General features: G+C 41.3%; 2 protein-coding genes across 4 annotated transcripts; one reads left to right on the top strand and one right to left on the bottom strand.

The window, feature by feature from the left end:
• Window positions 1–62: 62 nt before the first annotated feature.
• On the top strand, window positions 63–20,122 carry prlh2 (prolactin releasing hormone 2). 3 transcript variants are annotated; one of them, XM_063483798.1, is made up of 4 exons: window positions 71–171; window positions 18,187–18,289; window positions 18,729–18,912; window positions 19,812–20,122. In XM_063483798.1, exons 1-4 carry the CDS (start codon window positions 137–139, stop codon window positions 20,012–20,014), a joined length of 525 nt encoding a protein of 174 aa, XP_063339868.1. In that variant the 5' UTR covers window positions 71–136; the 3' UTR covers window positions 20,015–20,122. The 3 variants fall into 3 exon arrangements, 1 of the variants encoding a protein (XP_063339868.1); XR_010094842.1 differs by lacking the exons at window positions 18,187–18,289; window positions 18,729–18,912; window positions 19,812–20,122 and adding exons at window positions 10,435–10,662; window positions 11,153–11,241 and having other exon boundaries at window positions 63–171; XR_010094843.1 differs by lacking the exons at window positions 18,187–18,289; window positions 18,729–18,912; window positions 19,812–20,122 and adding exons at window positions 10,435–10,662; window positions 11,153–11,241 and having other exon boundaries at window positions 111–217.
• shrprbck1r (sharpin and rbck1 related) lies at window positions 902–12,928 on the bottom strand. The gene is made up of 14 exons (XM_063483796.1): window positions 11,219–12,928; window positions 10,416–10,590; window positions 8,957–9,034; window positions 8,703–8,844; window positions 8,489–8,579; window positions 8,049–8,370; window positions 6,443–6,543; window positions 6,163–6,333; window positions 4,888–5,048; window positions 4,685–4,796; window positions 4,386–4,565; window positions 3,811–3,909; window positions 2,352–2,495; window positions 902–2,188 (listed from the first exon to the last, which is right to left on the bottom strand). The coding sequence occupies exons 1-14, from the start codon at window positions 11,495–11,497 to the stop codon at window positions 2,108–2,110; spliced, it is 2,136 nt and encodes a 711-aa protein (XP_063339866.1). The 5' UTR covers window positions 11,498–12,928; the 3' UTR covers window positions 902–2,107.
• Window positions 20,123–20,233: the final 111 nt, after the last annotated feature.

Genomic DNA, 20,233 nt, shown 5'->3' with positions numbered 1-20,233 from the left:
GACTTTGCGCTTAAACGAACATCATGTGCACTTGAAAATAAGTGCTTGTTTTGTTTTTTAATGCTAAACAGCAACAACAATTAACTATAAAATGTGACAACGGCGATAAAAGGCGCACAGGAAGTCCACTGCAGGAATGGCGGACTGGAGCAATAACCTTGAAACCGAAAGGTGATTACAGTAAAGGGTTTTTGCTGAAAACTTTACTTCATAAAAGGTATGTGAAGAAGAGTTTGTTGTTCTGAAGTGTGGTCCCATCTGATTAAATACACAAAATGGATGAATTGTAACATTAATAAAATGTTACAATCTACTAGATGTAAATGTTGTGAAGGCGGATGAGTTTAAATACCCGGGATCAAGCATCCAAGGCAACAAACAGTGCAGAAGACAGGTGAAGTAGAGAGTGGAGAGTGGGTGGAGCAGGTGGAAACGACTGCTATGACGTATGGTTTGGAGATGGTGGCACTGACAGAAAGACAGGAGGTGAACCAGCTTCACCTGAACTGTCAGAGTTAAAGATATGAAGATTGTCATTGGGAGAGAACGGGATAGGCAGTATTAGAAATGAAAATATCAGGTTGAGCAGTTTGGAAGGGTCATGGATGTAGTGAAGGAGGAGATGCAGAAGGTTGATGTGATAGAGAAGGATGCTAGAGTTAGGTGGGGAGATGGGGAAAAAATCCCCTAAAGGGAGCAGTTGAAAGAAGGGGATAATGTTTATGTGCATTTAAGAAGACATGCAGAAGTCACCAAGTCTTCTCTTTGGACGCTACAAATAGCCTTTGAATATTTACAAGCTGTGAAAAATTTACCCTACTAAAGGATTAGAAAGTACGATGACAGCTTTAAGGCTGCTCATTCACTCAGTTCTACGTTAAATCACTCTCAAACACACGTGTGAGTTTGAATGGTGTTTATTTATTGTTAAGGCACAACATAAAGTCAGCAGCACAGTGCTGACTTTTACACACAGAAAGGAGTGAGGATCTTTTCTTGGCCTGTCAGTTCTGGGCAGTAGTGTAGTCGAGGGAATACTCAGGAATTTGAAGTTAGGCATCTTTTTTGTCCCCCCTTTTCCAGTGAAGAGAGAGGGCATTGATGGGTACATGGATAAAAACATATTTTAAGTATTTACACTGTTCTGAATTACTTTATTGTATCCGAGGTCTTCTACAGGAATAGAAGCTTATTGACAAAAGGTGTTTACATGTGCCTCCCAATACAGGAAATATAAACTTAACAACCAATACCTGCCTATTAATTAACACTTTATTGGTGATGTCACCACACAATACTCAAATGTGAGCCGTTTCTGGGCGAACACGGAGTTGTGGGTAATAAAACACGACTCTGTGAAAACAGTCTGGTTTCTCTCAGGCATCAGACCAACGGATCCCAATCGAAGGAATAATCAGACACACACTTGTTTCGGTTCAAACCTCTTTGGTAACAAGGCACCCATGCAGTCATTACACGGCATCACGCAGACGTACAAACACACACACACACACATTCAGAAATGTTTCTATATGTAACTCGGGACTCTTGCTTCATCTATTTATCACATTCATCTATCACAATGAGAAATTGTCACATTTTGTGTCTTTCAGAAACACCCTGCTACTGATTTTTGTGCACGAGAAACAAGGCCACTTCAGTTTTATGTAATGCATCCAGGCTCGTAACTGCTAAAACAGAAAGTAACACACCTGTACTGCTACATCAGCTGTGCAAACATTCTGAAAAGGCACCACATGCATTCAAAGTAAACACTCCTGTTTTTTTATACTGCATAATTCTGACCACGCTCATCTTCGTTACATAACTAACAGCATATTCTTATTAGTGAGATGCAGCGACATGTAAAAATATTATTTCTTTCATTCGGATTCCAGTGGAAAAACCAGTGAAAATAAGTGACCGTTAGAGATTTGTTGATTAAAGATCTCAGTATGTATTTAATGTATAAATTCTGCACAGTTTTGTATTAAATATAGCTTAAATAGAAATCTCAGTCTTTCTTTCCATGCTATTGAGAGAGCAGCTTTTTTCCCCAAGTTCAGTCACTCATTCATTCGGGGCAATCTGACCCATTTTGACCCTCTCAGTGGCAGTTTTGGCATTTAGGGTGACACTTTCGGTTGTTCACGTTGCAACGGCATCCTCCACTGGTGTCCCCTGGACCCTTTAAAAGCAACAGAATGAGGAACATGCTTTGATGGAAAACAAGGCTTTGCAGTCTTTTTAGGTGGACATAAACAGTTTTTGAGTCTATCTGACCAAGGTTACTAAATAAAGCAAAAATAGATAAATTGTTAAAGTTAAGGTAGAAAGGACAGATTTCATACCCTTGGCCCCCAGCGTGGCCCTCTGGTTACCCAGCAGATCTCAGTGTGACAGACTGTACAGCGCAGCCAGTCACATCCATCTCTCTTCTGTACAATGATGCCACACTGTGGACAGCGCATGGCCTCCCCTGACTGCACAAGAGTCTGTTTGTGAGAGATAAAACAAGAACAAGAAAAAGAAGAAAGAATATGAGACCCGAGGATATGGAAAGCATTACCAGTATATATCAGTTTGTCTGTAAGCATTAGACCACAAAGCCATTCACTGCTTATGAGTGGAGGTAAAAAATGGATCTGCAACACTGTCCCTTCTATCTCTGTGTATTACAAATAGCCTTAAAACAGTATACAACTCAAAAGAAGTCTCTGTCATGTCCCACATCCCACATACAGTACAGATGTTGTGGTTAGAAGTTCACATACACTCATCATTGGCATGGGTGTCATGGTAATTTGGGGATTTTAATGATTTCTTTGGACGGTTCTTTTTCTAGGGTGGCACTGTTCAGCATACATCTTTTGTTACTTTGTTACTTTAAAACCAAGAATTTCTTGCACAAGTTTGAATTTATTTGAGATATTCGCTAATCTACACAGATTTAAAAGTATACACACAGGCACAAATATATACATACACTCGCTTAAATATTTTAATAATTAGTGATGAAGGTTCTACAATGTCTTTAAACTTGACAAAGCCAAGGCACGCTTACTTCTTGTTAGTAATTGTGATTGACTACAACTTTTTGTTTTTATTTGCTGCATAAAAGGGATTTGTGTGCTGATCATGAAAGATGCCCCTGCTCCAAAATCAACACCGTCTAGTTCAACTGAAATTTGCAGCTGCCCCCATGGACAACCCAAATGTGTTCCAAAGGTTTTATGGTCAGATTGAGCTGTTTGGCCACAATTACAAGACACATGTTTGGAGGAGTAAGGGTGAGGCTTGCAAACCTAAAAACAAAGTAAAACTGTCAAGCATGGTGGTGGTAGCATCGTGTTCTAGGGTTGTGGTACTGGTACAATACACAGAAGACAGGACAATGATCCCAAATACACACATAAACTGGTTTTGGATTAGATAAAGCAGGCTAACATTAAGCTTCTGCAATGATCTTCCCAATGTACAAACTTCAACCCTAATGGAAACTTGTAGACTAAAGGCGGGTCTGTGCCAAGAGACCAACTAATTTAAAGGACTCTACCAATTCTGCCAAATAGAGTGGTTAAATATCACAGACAGAATTATAGCAGAAGCTTGTTGATGGCTACCAAAAACATCTGCTCGTAGTAGAACTTGCTATGAGATATTTAACCAAATGTTAGTGGGGAAACTTGTGCACCCAATTCTTGTTTTTCAGAGTAATAAAAAGCTAAAAGCCCCAAATTACCGTGATATTCATGCCACAAGAAATGTATGAAAACTTCTGACCACAACACCATGTCTGTTGTAGCTCACATTTAGTAGATGTGTTGTCCTTCGAGCAGCAGAGTCATTGATAGCACGCGCTGCAAGATCGTCCTGGTACTGCTTACAATTCATACCCTCATGGATAGACTGAGGAGAAAATAGAAAGAGGAACAAATAAGGATCTTTTAAAAACTGTAATTTATGTAAATCACTCTAGGACAGTTGGATAAATTCAATAAAAATGTAGCTAGGAATGAGCAAAACAGGCATTCTTTGCAGAAATAAACATTTCTTATTCAATTTGCAGCTAGCATGAGGCAACCAAACCAGTTAAAAGCATGTCAATACTTGGACATTTTGTCATTTACGCATTCATTTGTACAAAGTATTTTTCATTTTTAACAGCATAATGTGCAATTAAAATAAACTGTTGCTGGCAGAAGCCACTCAAACTTATTCTAAATTAGCTTGGACTAATTAATTCGATCAAAGTTCAATCTGCATCTCTACAATGTGCAAATCTAATGCATCACATGAGTTCAAGCACCCAATATAGGAACAAAAGACAGGAATAAATTATTAAATTTCATTTTATACCAGTATATACTGTATATGATTTCTACCTTGCAGATTAGGCAGTTGTGTTTCTTGCAGACAGGGCAGTGGAAGACATTGACAGTATCCTCATACACACACCAGCCCAGACAGTCAGGAGTAGCACAGTGATAGCTGCCCTCACACCGAGACTCTGCAACTGAAAGACCCCTCTGCAGCCAGCGTTCATACTCCTCTGCAGGAACCAACTGTCACCAGGAAACAGGAGGAAGATGGTGAATGTGTGCTAACACTAAAAGCTAAAACTGTAGTATTAAAAAAAAAGAAAAAAAAAAAGTGTCAGAAGTTGTTAGTTGGTCTCACTCACAGCTCTGATCTCCCTCTCCTGCAGGAAGCAGGAACAGGAGTATGTGTCATCTCTGTAGGGACAGGACACCTCAGGCTCCTCGCTCAGCATAATGACAGAGCGCAAGCACTCTCTAAGCAGGCATGCACACAAACACAGAAAAGTCACCCAAGGTGTACAAGAAAAACAAAACAAATCAAAAAACCGCCACCCCTAAATTTTACCTGCAAAAACAGTGCAGACACTCCCTCAGGAGGATGCCATCTCCCGGCTGTAAGCCTGCATAGCAGATCCTACACTCCACAGATTCAGGGTTAGGCACCAGGTCCTGACCATCCATCATCACCAGCCGGGCAAAGTTCTGCCTTCGCTCCTCCTCCCTCGCCTGGAAGAAGGAGCGGTGTTGTTGGAGGAGGGAAGTGAGGGTTAAAGGCAAGTTCTGTAAAATGCGCTCTTCCAGCTTTTTCTTATAATGTGCATTTTAAACTCGATAATGCTCAAAATCCTCATTTACACAAACACAGACAAGCACACAGAGTCAAAACCTTTTATTTTTATCCATTCAGAGTATATACAGTATCGCAGTGCAAAATAAATGACTCATACATTCAACTCGGTGGCAACTATTGCTCCTAAAGAGTTCATTAAAAAGCCACTTCATTTGATTTGCTGAAAGGCTGCAGTGATTACGACTGTCACTGGATGTTCAATATGAGTAATGTCTTTTGGAGCCATGTATATTTGACCAGGGTCAAATGTAAAAAGAAATCTGACAGGTTTTTTTAAAAACCTGCTCGTCGTTGTCAGCATTACTGCTCATTCAGAGCACTTTTTCCACATTTTTCAGAAAATGTGCAAAAAAAAAAAAAAAAAAAAAAAAGTAACATGTTCTCACACAACCTGTAAACTGTACGATCTTATGAATCTGCAAATATGGGATGCAACCGATGCATGAATCCTGCCTAAAGACAGCTTAAAATGACTTCAGGGGTAAAATTCGACAGTTTTATTGCATGCATGTGGACATGAATATAGTCATGGGCAGTGTCTGCAGTGGAGATGGTGCTTCAAGGATAGAAACGAACATGAGATGTATGTCTGCCTGTGTCTGTATGTTCAGTAGTTCTGGTCCAGGTTAAACAGGAGTGAGGTGTTTTGAAGCTCAGCACTCCTCAGCCCCTCTCTTCTCCCTTTCTCCTTCAAAAAACAGAGACAGAAGAGAAGAGAGTCAACCTGAGAGAGCCTGAAAGTTTCAATTCAAATACCACTGTTATTAATTTTTTAAAAATAAATACATATCACCCTCTCCCTTTCACCGGTTTCACTTTGAGCATTTTGTCAAATTTGGCCAAACTGTGTGTCACTAAGTGGTGCTCCCCTCCCTGAATTTTTAACTGAGCTTTGTGTGCCCATCATCATGTTATATTCCAGAAATCATATTAAGTATGTGCACGTAAAAGCACGTTCATACTACCCGGAATGTATTCTTTTTTAAATACCTGCTGGTATTGTCGGATAGCTTCTTTCTCCTTCTGAATTCTTCTAAGCTCCAGTGTATCAGGTCGATATCCCCCCGGGACAACGTAGTTCTCAGGTCGGTCCGTACTGCAGATCTCACAGCCCGGCCGTGTTGGTTTGTTAATGTAGGTGCACGAAGGACATGACCAACCCTGAAAATTTGTTTAGCGCCGTTATTCTCTACATTCTTTTTACCTTTCTGAACTTAACTGTGTGTCTTTTGAGTATATGTTTTCGATAGGTTGACAAAAATTACATTACCTGGGTAGGCGATGTTTTCGGGCTCAGGGCTTTATCAAGCTGGGGCATCTCTAGGTTGATGAGATCTCTGATCTCTCTGATGTTTTGCCTCTCTAAACCTCCTGAGGCATTTAAGGAGAAAAAAAAGAGACTAAGCAGCCAACATCAAATCTGCGTGCAAACATGTTTGCTCAATATGCCAGTGTGTGAAAGGCTTTATGGCTTTGGTTGATACATGTAGCAGGTGCAAATAATATATATAACTTGCAACTGCAAAAAAACGGTTCCTTGCTACAGACTACAGCTGAATGTGCTACTTTAATAGGACAAGCAGCTGCATTTTGTCCTGCAGCTATAAATTTGACTACACTGTCTAATGTTAATCATTAGGCTGGACACACAAAGTGTATGCATATAGATTTAAATTGAGTAATTATTTATTTTCCTTGGTATTCTGCTGAGTTACATTTTCACTATGTGGGCACAGACCATACAAAGTCACAGACAAACAATGGCACAGTGTTTAGTAGGCGACTGCTCACTTTACATTATTTATTTATTTATTTTTATCTAACAATAGAAATAAGGTGTTAAAGAGTCATACAAGGTGAGATCAATAAAGTCTTTGAATCTGTCACTGAAAAACAAAAAGCCATACTTAATTTAAATGTAGTCACTATTTTTGGTCTTCTTGGGCAGGGCACAACAACTTCAAACACTTCTGCTTCTAGATCATGTCTCAGAAACTGTGCTGTGACCTACTTTGTGTGACAAAATATTAAGTTCTTTGTTAAACAGGTCAGGAGCATGCTTGTCACTTTTTTCCCTTCGACATTAACCCCACCGTGCGAAACGTTCATTCCCCCAGCATTAGGCTGTCAATGCAGGCCACTACTGTAACGTCTCAAGGTGCCTGAGAGTTCAACACGCGCTGAACTGAGCAGGCAGAAGCTTTTTCATCACACCATCACACTCATGAGCCCTACTCTCTGTCTTCATACTCAAAAAAAAAAAAAAATTGTAACGTATTGGAACGGGAACACAGCACAGATTAGAGGTGGAAAAACATCGATACAGCACGGTATTGCAATATTTTGCGTGGCTATTTTGTATCAATATAGGGGCACCAAATATCGACATTTTATGAAATAAATAAAGATAATTTGTAATAATTTGATAAATTGTAGTATATGTTATTGTGAGCTTATTGCAAAATGCTAAAAATTGCAATAATACTGTATCGTGGGGGGTCTTATGATTCCCACCTCCCACAGATGCACACTTGCAAACTGTCAGAACAGGACTTCTAGGAACTGATCTAAAATAGCAGGAGCCCTGGAAGCAATGTAGAGGTGCACAAGAACACAACCTTAAAGAGGAGACCTTTCAATTTTAAATCACGCCAGGATTTTGCTTTTTTGTGGGAAGATTCATCTCTTATTAGAATAACATATAGAAGATAAGAATGTAACATACCATGGTGTATTTTTCAAAGCAATGATCACAACGGTTTTAGCGATAAGGTGTTCAAAGGCCCTTTGTTAGTAAAGCAACAAATACACATGTGTAATTGTGATTTAAATAGCTCAGATTTCACATAAACCACTGTGAAGAGACCACATCTTACCAGTGTTGGTAGTGGTACGGAGTCTAGAAGGAAGTGTGGTGTAAGGCCTCCAGTCCTGAGATGAGGGGCCATTTGCAGAGGTAGTAGGGAGTGGCGGGTTTGGAGAAGACTGAGATGAAGGGCTGAAGAGGAGGATGCTCTCCTGATCCTGCTGGAGGGCCTGCGGGGTCAAGCGAGCATGCCGGGCTGACAAGAGGTACAAGAAGGCCGTGTCACCGTGCTGACGAACACCGTACGACGCGAGGGATCGGTGGTCGACGCACAAGCACTGGCCGATCACCCAGCGCTGCACTCGTGGGTGAAAGCCGTATTCGAGAAACATCTAGAAAAAAACAAAGAGAATGACAATGAATGAGAGAGAAACATTAACAGTGGGGCAGAATCGAAATCATGCTGTGACAGGAATATGATATACATATATATATGTAGCTCAAATTAACCTGCTGTTTCAGCGACGCAGTAGTCATGTGTGGGAAAACTTTCACAGTGACACAACAGGATGAGGACGAATCCTCCACTACGACAGCCAAACTGCGAGTCAAGATGAAACCCGTGCAAACAACTAAGATTACATCAAATTATCGAAACATAAAACTACTGATTATAGATCGTGCCGTGAAGTATAGAAATCATAACAAGTAATCGTGTTCCTACTTGACTTCATTGTATTCGTGGTCTCTGGTGGAGGGCTGGATCCTAAGTGCCGCACGCTGATGGGCGAGCGTAGCAGCAAAGGCAGAAGCAGACTGCATGTCACCTGCCTCTATCGCCTTGGTCAGCTCTATACAAGTGTCCTCTACAGATGAAACAAATGCACGCATGATGAAACACAGAGAGACATGCAGAGATCAGAAGGACACTAACAACAAATAAATGAATGAAAACAGAAACAGAGGTGTCACACTCACCTGTTTGCTGCAAAGCTAAGGTGTTCTGATGATGGAGACCGTCAGGGGGCTGCTGCGGCTCATTATGGTGAGAGGAGGCTGCCAATATATAAATTTGAAACCCAGAGGGGGAAAAAAGATTTTAACTAAACAGATTTCAAAGACAAGAAAGAGATAAAGAAAACACATTAAGCTCCAGAAGAGACTCAATCATTCTGTGATTTTATCATTTCGCAAGTTTGTGTGAATTGAGCCCACAGGGGGAAGCAAGGCAACGTATGGAAATATGAAGAGTAACAGCTAACGTCTGCCACTCTGTTTCCACTATGAAAGTGGAATCAGTTGACTATGCTGTGCTTGGTTCCACAGGGCTAATTTGTATATCAGACCATCACTTCCACAGTTTGTATCCCAGTCACGCACACAACGCTGCACTTTTTCAAAAAAGAGAGGTCCCCATTGTTTGAGCTGTCGAGCAACCGTGCAGACCAGGAAGGACACGCAGTGTTTCATGCAGGTCCAAGTAATCGCTCTTGTTTTTATTTTAATAAATCAATGTGTATGTCGCGTTTATCTTATACGGTTTAACCTGTACTAATTTGCGTTTTGCATATATTACTTATGTTGCCTGTCCGATAATTTGTACAGCGCTGTGGTTGAGTTTGCTTATTTAAAAACATGCTTAAATAAATTTTATTTGATTGGATTTTGTGCAACTTCAAGCATACAGCCAGCGGCACGAACAACTATTTTTAGCCATGAGGAGAACAAAGAGCTCTCAGCTCACACAGGCCTCAGCATCCTTGAGTCAGCATGGGCAGTTATACATATACGGGAGAAGTTAAGGGAAGGGTAGGTCACAACAAACACCGAAGTGACGCAGGTTTGTTCTCTGTATTGTATGTTAAAAGATAAGGGAAAAAAGCTCAGGGCATGATTTAAACGATGCTCACTTTACTTAAAACTACACTTTATAGCTTTACGAACATCACAATGTCTGGTTAGGTTTTATACTCTGGTGAAGCTTGGAATGGTGAGGTTCATGGTGGTGTTGCTACCAGTCAATTTTATACCTCAATTTGCACAAACACAAATTCCCTACAGGGTGGATCAGCATAACAAAAGCATCCTACAATATTTTGCAAATTTGAATGCATTTGCACCATGGTGGTTAAAGCTATTGCCTCACATCAAGAAGTTCCTGGGTTTGACTCTACCATGTGGCACTAGCCTTTATGTGTGGAGTTTGATTGTTCAAACGTGTCTGAGTGGGCTCTCTCTGGCTACTCTGGCTTCTCCCACAGTGCAAAGACATGCAGTTAGCGGGGTTAAATTATTTGGTTATTTTAAATTTGTCATGTGTTAATGGTTGTTTCTCTGTGTCCACTGGATAAGCAGAATAAAAAGGCTAGATGGACTTTGCTCCAAGGCCAAATATCTGTTTGTCATCTACAAGTATTTGCTCTCCTGGGTGACTGACCTCTGTGTGCTTCTCTTAGTGACGACATCACCACAGTAGCCCACTCCTGGGCTTCCTGCTCGCAGCGAAAGTTGAAGCTGATGCGATCATGGGGAGGAACGGCCAAACTCAGCTCGTGGCACTTTGGCGACTTCACCTCATAGTTCACGCTCCTCAAATCAAACTCTGCGATGGTCTGAAATAATAAAGAAGAGCGAGCAACAGTCAGAGGAAATCAAAGGCAGTCGTGTTTGTCACTGTGTGATGGGTTTGTCTAAACTTTAATTTCCCACTATACTGTAAAACATAGCATTTGCTTCCAAGCAGAGTGGCCTGAATCTGTCCCCCTGGTCATGGGTGCCCTTTAAAAACACCCAAACAACCTGTGCAAAGAGGATATGGACAGACATTAATTTCTTTCACAAAAGAGTGGTTAAAATGGTAATATCTATCCAAAAAAAGAGAGAAAAGAACCTGCTTTGTCAAGCAACATTTTAATATTTAATAATTTAGAATCACTACCTCAAGTTGTCAAGGGTATGGCCTTTGCATAAGGCAATTTACATAAGAAACTTAAGACCCTGAAGGGCCTGCGGGGATTTCCTAGACCAGAATGGCTTTGGTGTAAAGCCAGAAAACTGTAAATCACTGCACTGTTTGAGGTAGTGCTCATTAAAAATAAACATGGACAACATAAAGCCTTGCATTGATGTGGAGGTACATCTAAAATACATCTATTTCCTATTATCTTTTAACAGCATGTTAACAACACGTTTAAAAACACACACCACAACAAGTCAACCCCCGCACTGCTGTGAACTCACCACACTCCGGCCAGTCCCGCCGTTCTCCAGGAGCGACAGCCGGAATTCCCCGGATTTCCCCGGGTCCATGCTGAGCTGCAGGCGGAGTGACTCATCACCTGCTCCCGGAAGACACAGCGGCCGAATCCCAGAATGGCATACTGACACCCGAACCGACATGAGGACGGTGTGGCAGCCAAGTTGAGACTGCGAGGCCCCATAGTGGCTGGGGAGCGCGGCGGAGTGGTCCAGTGTGTGGTCGGGGGAGGAGTGAGCCCAACCGCCTGAACTCAGCGACATCCTGCCCGAAGACTCATGTAGAAAATAGTTCCAGCGGAGTCCCGTCTGCCTGTGTGTTTACCTCCTGTCCCGCGTTCTTACCTGGTCTCGGCTTTCCTTTCTTTTACATTTCTGTCAGTGAGTCGTTTGACTGGTTATTTGACAGAGTCAGTGTCAACAGGAAGCAAGTGCGCAGAGTCGGAGAACTATTTTAGAGCCACTTCCAAAAAGTCAAACGCGAGCGATGTTTCACTTCTCTCTTCTTTTTTAGAGAAAGCTCCGTTTCAGGCAGATTCGGTGTGTCTTATTTTGGCTTCTAAGTAAAGTTCCCTTGCCTGTAGTCCCATAAATACCGTCCTGACTCCAAGGTTATGGTAGTAGTTTGAGACTGGTATCGATATTTTGCTGTTTGCTTTCATTTCACATTGCGCATGCGTTCCTCGTTGGGTGACGTATGCCGCTGTAATATTTATGAATCATGTGAACACTGTTTCTTTTTTTAGCTGCACCGAAGATTCACTTCTTTCTTCTCTCTTAACACACTATATATTTATATATTGCACACATATATTTGTTTGCGATGTAGTCCAGTAAAAAAGTCTATGTGCGCATTTGACCACAGAGAGGCAGCAAAGCATTCAGTTTACAAAAACGGTGGATGCATGTTCCCGTTATCTTCTAAATAATTCATGTCTGTGGAAATATATATAGTATTTATATAAGATTTTCAAGGTCAGCAGTGACTCCGTGTAACCTCAGCAAAGGAGTTTTTTTCAGTCTGCATTCGTTTTAGTTCTCACTTTTTGAGACTTTGTTAAGTGTCCTTTTTAGTAGTCTCAACCCAGGTGAGACTTAAACCCACAACCACCAGCTCCAGAGGCTGGTGCCTTGTCCATTAGGCCTCTGGGCCTCTCTGGTCCATTGCTCTCATCTGATGGCCTGAAAATGGCTTTTGTGACATTCAACAGAAAACATTTACCAGCCATCTATTTAGCAGTGACCTTTCGTAAAAGGTTTACTTTTAAAATATTCATGTCCTCACAAAAATAAAAAAATTTGTATCCTTTTTTTAATGTCCTTTTCGTCCCTGAGGTGTCTGTGGGTAAGGTTTGTGGATGTAGAATGTTTCTCTATATAAATGGCCTTTGTTCTGAATTCAAGGTGCAAGGGAAATACCTCCTGTTGTCCCATCCTCACACGCTTTAGATCATGGATAGTGTGTCAGCAATGTAGGAAAGAAGAGAAATGCTTTTGATCAGGGAGATCAAGCCCAACATGGTATGCTACATACAACCCTCTTTGATCTCAAGTGGGACAAACTCCCGTTTTTGCCAGTGTAAAGATGTTTAACTACATTAAAAAAAACTGTACTTGTTGATCTATTACTTAACCCTCTGGGTTCTATCCTGGCCATTTGTGGCCACTTCACTTTTCTTTTTTCAACCATTTTTGTTCTGTTAATGCAAATGAAATGAAACTTCCCAAAGCTGTGTATTTATTTCAGATTTTTTTAATTTTCAACATCAACTCCTTAATAATATCAATAATATTCACTATACACCAAATTGTTCCTCTTGACTCTATCGAGGCCATTTTTGGCCAATTGAAACCCATTATAACCACCTTTTTTGATTCCTTGTTACTGACAGTACTATATCATGCGATTTAGGTAAAATTGCTTTCATTCTAAACTCAACACATGAAAATTGTAGTTTTTAATGTTTTTTACCAAATTACATCATTTACCCATTTTTGGCCAAGCAAGCGATTTCATGTAATATTCCGAGTTTCTAGTAGCGGCCTTTGATGGCTTACCACACTCCAATGGACCTATATAATGAAACAATTTTGGCATAGGTTTGATCTTAAGGATCTAATAGTTTGTGTTTGTGCATGACATGCAGTACAAACATGTATTTGCAAGATAGACTGGAATAAATAATGACGCATCAAACATTACATAGGCTGCAGTGAATTTCTGTGGATGCAGTCTATTGAGCTTTGAGGTTCCCAGTCAAATTTAGCTTTGAAGCACATGTTAAAAGCGCTTTTACTCTTGTATTTTTCATAAAAAGATACCATACCCAAAATATTAACTCTAGAAACAAAAAAAACAAAACAAAAAAAAAAACCCAATCACAGGACATTTTGCAGAGTTCAAACCTGCAGCTGCAGCGCAAACAACAACAAACACTGTTTGTAAACGTGTCCTGGAGTTTATGCAGGTGCAGACAGAGCTACTGCTGTAAGTAAGCCTAACAGCTTCCAGATCATTTATTCTGGCAATATGGCAAGAAAGTCATCACTGCTTCAAGCACTGTCTATATGATCTGGTCAGAGAGCAAGGACAGCAAGCAGTCCTCTGCCATTGAAGAAAAGACATCTGCCCAAGATGAAGAAACTTCCTCTCCAGAAGATGAGGGGACAATCTCCACAGAGGCTGACTGCATCACCACTGATGTTGAGTACTAGCCAGTGCCTGAATCCTCTTCTTTGGGGGAGGATTGGGGTTGGGGGCATGGAGGTGGAGGCTGAGCAGCTGATGGAAAAGAACATAGGAGCATTTTCTGAGACCGAGGAGCCGGTGACTGAGTGGATCCCTCATGAAAGGAAAACCATGTGGGTCCCACCACTGAAGAGAGACTGCTCTACAATCCAGTACCCACTGGTATCAAACCAGGGGTCACCCTGTATGCAGTTTCCTGCATTAGCAGCCTGAGATCTACTTTTGACTTTTTTATATCAAAGAGATCCTTTAGCTGCTGTGCACCCTTACAAACCTGCACGGGAGGCGAAGGTGTGAGGATTGGAGGATTATAGATGAAGTGGAGATAAAGCCTACACCAGAATAAAGCAATACATAGCATGTTGGATGACAACACTGGAAGTTCTCAGGAAGTAAAAAAGGGAAAGGGGTTCAGACTCCAACTGACGGAGGAGCTCCGAGGACAACGTCTTTCCTTCGGTCACATTGGCAGAGGAACTCCTCAGATGAAAACTGGCACAGGGGAAACAACCCAGAGCTTCCTCCCCAGCTCCTCCAGTTGCAACAGAGGAAGATTTTGTTGTCTGTCTTTGGGTTCACCAAAACTACCACGGCGATATCCCACATGCCAAAGCAACGGAGGAATGCGCTTCTTTTGACAGCAACACACAAGGACCCAGTCAGTGATGGGGAATAAAGGATGCGTGAAAGCAAGAAGCAATCCTGGACTACAGTAGGCACAAATATTGCTTGGATAACTTAGAGAGGATGTTGGCACCTCGAGTTGTAGAAGGAAAACTAACTGATGGCTGCTGGCTCTTTTCTCCAATCTCCTGGATGTCTTGGGATACGATGCCTTTGTCCCGCCGGAAACAACTTCACTGAAGTGGGGGAGTCCTCTACAACCTACAAATGAAGAGTGATCCTGGGAGAGCTGGGGCACATGCTGGTGACCTCAACAACTGCAAGACACCCTTCTCCTTAATTCTCAGCCACTTCTGCCATTGATCTCAAGATACAGTAGTCTGAACCACAGTGTGACCCACACCCCACCAACAAAATGAGAAGAAGGTGCAAAAGGCGCACCTCCAGGATTGGAACAGCAGCCCCTTGCACCAGGTGTAGAAAGTGTGCTTACAAAAACCACTCTACTGTGGTTAGCACATCTTGCTGCTAATGAGGATGCACACAGAAGCACACACTGGAATATAAATTTTGATCATTTTATTGGTCATTTGGTCATTAAATTACCTTTCTGGCCACTAACACACCATTTGTGATTTTCTTTTTGGTCATTCATGGCCACTTTTGGCCATGAACAAGCTGAAAGGGTAGTGATTTTGAACAAGCCTAGAGGGTTAAAGTGTAGCATGAATCATAACAGGGAGGACTTTATCAGTAGTGTTAGGAGCCTGTGCCAACCTGCTTTAAATTACTAACCCTATAGATCCCCATGTTCTGCATGTATTCTCGACCCAAGTGGGACTTGAACCCACAATCCCCAGCTCCAGAGGCTGGTGCCTTGTCCATTAGACCACTAGGCCACTGACTCCACTTGGCTGCCATTTATAAATAATTAACATATCTTGATCTTTCAGATCTATTATGCATAGCATGTCATGGAGCAGGAAGCCCTGCTGGCTACCTGGTGCTGTGACTTGATCAATACTTCTGTTCACTGTAACACAAAGAAAGCTAATCAGCGATTATTCGGGGACCTATGACCCCACAGTCACGAGAGAAAGGTTTAAAATGAAAGATACTGCAATGTCGTGTGTTTTTGCTTTCAGGCAGGAAAACGTGCTGCTGGAATTATCTGGGCAGGAGAAAACAATGCTAACACCCATCACAGCAGTGAGATAAAAAATTGCACATCAGGAACTGAGAACATTGTTCTGTGCCCTTTTTAAAAGTATTTGTCTGCAAAATGCATCCAAGGGTGACACCAGCAAATAAGGGTTCCCTGTCATAAATCTAATTTGCTTCATTATTTATGGATTTTTCCACATTGTGTTGCAATTGCACATCCTCAGGTTGTTATCTTCTCATTACTGCAGCCGCACTCTGCAACATACAATCTGATCTCAGCCATGACGCAAATATGGCTGCTCTAATCGGTAGGAGGGGCACAAAAGTGCTGCCGCAGGGTGGAGTTGTGTACATGAACATAAACACGTGCTATCAGTGATAGTCTGTGTAGTTTTAGATGGAGTTTAATAATTATTTGATGTGCATTTGAACGGATGCATACTGTAACATAACTGACAAAAATTACAGATGTATTTTTTTTGGTTTGAATAAAGTACACCTGCTTGTTAGGCACACCTGTTCAGCTTCTTGTTAATGCTAATATCTAATCAGCCAGGCATATGTCAGCAACTCAGTACATTTAAGTATGTAGACATGGTCAAGGTGAGCCACTGAAGTTCAAACTGAGCAGGGTGAATGACTGAATGTAGTGTAAAGCGCTTTGGGGTCCTTAGGGACTGAGTAAAGCGCTATACAAATGCAGGCCATTTACCATTAGAATGGGGGGGGGGGGGGGGGGGGGGGGGGGGTTAAGTGATTCAGTAATTCAAATAACTACTTATTACAACCAAGGTGCAGAAGAGCATCTTTGAAGCACAACATGAAGCAGAGGTAAATGGGCTACAACAGCAGGAAACCATACTGGGTGATGTTTCGGTCAGCTAAGAACAGGAAACTAAGGCTATAATTTGCACTGATTCACTAAAAGTGAAAAACAGAAGTCTGGAAAAATGTTTCCTAGTCTGGTGAGTTTCGATTTCTGCTGCATAAACAACATGAAAGCATGGATCCTTCCTGCCTTGTATCAGCACTTCAGGCTGCTTTTAGTGGTATAATGGTGAGGGGACCCTTATGACCAACTGAGCATTGTTTAAATTCCACAGCATCTCAGTGATGTTGGTTAGTATCTTCATCCTTTTATGACCACAGTGTACCCATCTTCTTATGGCTGCTTCCAACAGGATAATGCATCATGCACAAAGCTCAGGTCATCTCAAACTGTTATCTGAAACATGACAATGAGTTGGCTATACTCAGATGGTATCCACAATCATCAGATCTCAATCCATTTGGGATGTGGTGGAACAGGAGATCCAGATCATAGATGTGCAGCCAACAAATCTGCAACAACTGTGTAATGCTATGATGCCAACTTTGACCAAAATCTCAGAGGAATGTTTCCAACACCTTGTTGAATCTGTGCCACAAAGAATTATGTCAGATCTGAAACTTAAGTACTGTAAACTGACAAGGTGTACCTAGTATAGTGTCTGATGGTGTATTTTAAGGTTTATGGTTTTCAACATATACAGTGGAAAATATACATTTATATATTTATACTCTGTATATTTGTTTCTGTTTTGTAAAAAGCTCACACACCTGTAGAAGTGCAACATTTGACTTTAATTATAGATTCATCCATCAAATGTGATTCAGAGACAGAGGTACAATCTATTTACTGTCAGCTCTGAGAGTCTCAACATATGGATAAAGACAAGAATTGTCAATATATTGAACCGAATGGATTAACGCCCCCAAAAAACCTACCTATATTATGGATAAGCTGCACAGTTAAATTCAAAGCAGTTTTTGTTACAGTTTCTTGACCTTTACAGATGCTGGTTTGGGCCCCAAGGCAGCTTTACAGCTCAATACATTTGAAAATCTCTCCTCGCCATGCATAGCATCTCACTTGTGATTCACTGTCACCTTTCAGTACCTACCAGTGGCAAATACAGCATATTTACTCTTACTTCTTCCTCATGTGTAGCACTGTGAGTGTACGTGACTTTTCAGAGCCCGTCATGAATCAGTGAAGTTCCAAAAGCTTATGAGAAGACATCTTACCCAAGAAGCATTTTGCAGCAGCTGATTGTGTGCTACCCAGTCCCTATCAAGCTGATTGATGAAAGGCTAATCATAAAACGCCCACCAAAGCTCCGGGTCATTGTCTCACAGACCTACTTGGGCCGGTGGGTCTCCCCATGTTCATGAATTTAAAGGTGTCTGCATGTCATTGACTTGCTGATGGACTGCTCTGCTGCGTGACAGACGTCAGGAAAACTCTGAAAGCAAACCTCCATTCTCAAAAGGATGAGTGGGGGTTTAAAGAGTGGGAGGAGCAGAGGAAGGGTGATGCATCCAGTAGTCTGGGATCACTGTGGCTGACTGACGTTCTTGATTCATCATCCAACAGCCTCATGGGCAGCATGGATATATATATAAGATGGGGCACACCTGCCAACAATAAAGACTGGAGACGTCCACCAGCTGACCTCAGCCTGTTACCAAAGTTCAGGGTAAGTATTTACCATTTGGGGTTTACATTTTGCATGTGTCTAACGCATGCAAATTCTGCGATTATTTTTATTTTGCTTTTTGCTTTTAATAACTACAATTGTGCTAATTGCGGCTAATTATAATATTTCAACCTGCACATAATCCCAAAGGATCTATGATTTATAACCATCACAAAGTTTCTATCATCATCCAGAATTATGAAATTCAAGTTTTCAGATTAGAGTTTCAGTGATTTGTCCCGAGGTTTAAAAGACTTAATCCTACTTGAAACGGTGTTTCGTGAAGTTTTACTATCGCGAGCAACAAACGCACATTAAAAACAAATCTCCAATTTTATCAAGCTCTGTCTTTTCTTGGTTTTGCGAATAGCTCCTGTTTTCAGTGTCTTCTCAAAAGTGATAAGTTACTTATAACTGCGTCCCTCCGTCCTGTCTTTAGTGCCTTGAGCGACACCGCAGCATGCTGCCCGTGAGAGCGGCTGATGTCCGGCACTGCGTCCTGACGAGCCGCTGGCTGCCCGCAGCTCTGGCGCTGCTCCTCCTTCTCTCCTCCAGCTTCAGCCGCGCTCACAGCACCACAGTGGAGCACGACTTCCACATTGTTCATAATGTAGACAACAGAAGTAAGACCTGTTTTCTTTAAATCATTCCGATTTGACTTTCCCGATGAGGATCAGATGGGATTTATGCGCTCAAAAAGAAAAAAAGAAAAAGAAAAAAAAGAAAGCTAAATAGGCTGTTACACTTTATTAAATCAACAACAATTTAATAAAGTGTGTGTCTGAGTGTACGGAATTCAATAGATCTAATGTAATTATTTCTTAATAATCCTATTATATCCATTGAAACCTTTAAACATTATTTCCAGTTATTAAGTTTGAAGATATGCTGTCTGTCAGTGTAACCAGGAGACTTTCTGTTATTAGACTTTAAACTGATTTAGTTAATTACACACTGTTTAATTCAGAGTGAGGAAATGCTAACCGGGTTTTCACCTTCCATCAGCCATCAAATGTAAATTCAGTATGTGGTTGTATCATTATTGGAGTACTGTACTGGCTCCCCACGCTGGAAATTTTGTTACTGAATTAAATGTTTTGATAGCAACGCATTTGTTAATTTATTAATACTGTCGATCAGCCTTCTGTGTTGTTGCATACTAAACATTCTGAACAGATGTAAGCATTCATGCGTTTTGTTTAAAGACTGAAAACACATTTGGCAGTTAATTTGAAAGGCTTTCAGACTTTACATGGTAATATATCAGAATGCCATTGTTTTAGGTCTGAATGATAGCCACTAAAAGACACGATTTTTTTTTTTTTAAAGGGGGGGAAAAGGCAAAATCATGCCGTTTTGTGGCTGTAATAGTACTCTTTGTCCTCACAGTCCGTCCACTAACAGAATATTTAACCACCACTTTCCTAAATATTGATTCTGTTTTCAAACATAGCTGTTAACATCTTGTATGGATCCCTTGCTTTATGTGGCACTGATAAACTTGTCTCTGCTTGGTTTCCAGGTCCAGAGATAGACCCATTCTGGTATGTGGGGCGTGGGGTGAGACCCATTGGGCGCTTTGGGAAGAGGCACAGCAGTCTGGAGGCTCTGGGCAGCGATGGGATGCCCGTCGTCAGGACGTTGGAGCTGCTGCTCAGCAGCCTGAGAAACAAGGAGAACCTTGGAAAAGTGCTCGACGGGGAGGACGGTGATTGGCTACCGTGATGTGCTCTCCTCCTCACATCCAAAAACTCAGTTTCATTTTTCGTTTGTCATTTTTTAAAAATCGAGATTATATACACGTCTTCATAATTATATTTCTCTTGTGTCTGTTATGAGCCTCACCCATGTCTGTACATAAAAATGCACTCTATATTGATTAATAAATCAGGATGTCATGATTATATCTGTTGACAACCTTGCTTGTAACTTTCGTGAGTGTGA

Source organism: Pelmatolapia mariae, linkage group LG9, assembly GCF_036321145.2.
Source record: "Pelmatolapia mariae isolate MD_Pm_ZW linkage group LG9, Pm_UMD_F_2, whole genome shotgun sequence".
Lineage (NCBI taxonomy): Eukaryota > Metazoa > Chordata > Actinopteri > Cichliformes > Cichlidae > Pelmatolapia > Pelmatolapia mariae.
This window is presented reverse-complemented; position numbering and strand designations above follow the sequence as displayed.

Bases quoted from the DNA above. Each gene is read 5' to 3' on its own strand.
- prlh2 (XM_063483798.1), top strand. From the start codon at position 137: ATGGCGGACTGGAGCAATAACCTTGAAACCGAAAG. The intron at 18,290-18,728 runs GTAAGTATTTAC...TCCTGTCTTTAG, and splicing joins GCCTGTTACCAAAGTTCAGG to TGCCTTGAGCGACACCGCAG. The intron at 18,913-19,811 runs GTAAGACCTGTT...CTTGGTTTCCAG, and splicing joins TCATAATGTAGACAACAGAA to GTCCAGAGATAGACCCATTC.
- shrprbck1r (XM_063483796.1), bottom strand. From the start codon at position 11,497: ATGTCGCTGAGTTCAGGCGGTTGGGCTCACTCCTCCCCCGACCACACA. The intron at 9,035-10,415 runs GTCAGTCACCCA...ATATATTGGCAG, and splicing joins ACTAAGAGAAGCACACAGAG to CCTCCTCTCACCATAATGAG. The intron at 4,797-4,887 runs GTAAAATTTAGG...ATGCCTGCTTAG, and splicing joins TGTCTGCACTGTTTTTGCAG to AGAGTGCTTGCGCTCTGTCA.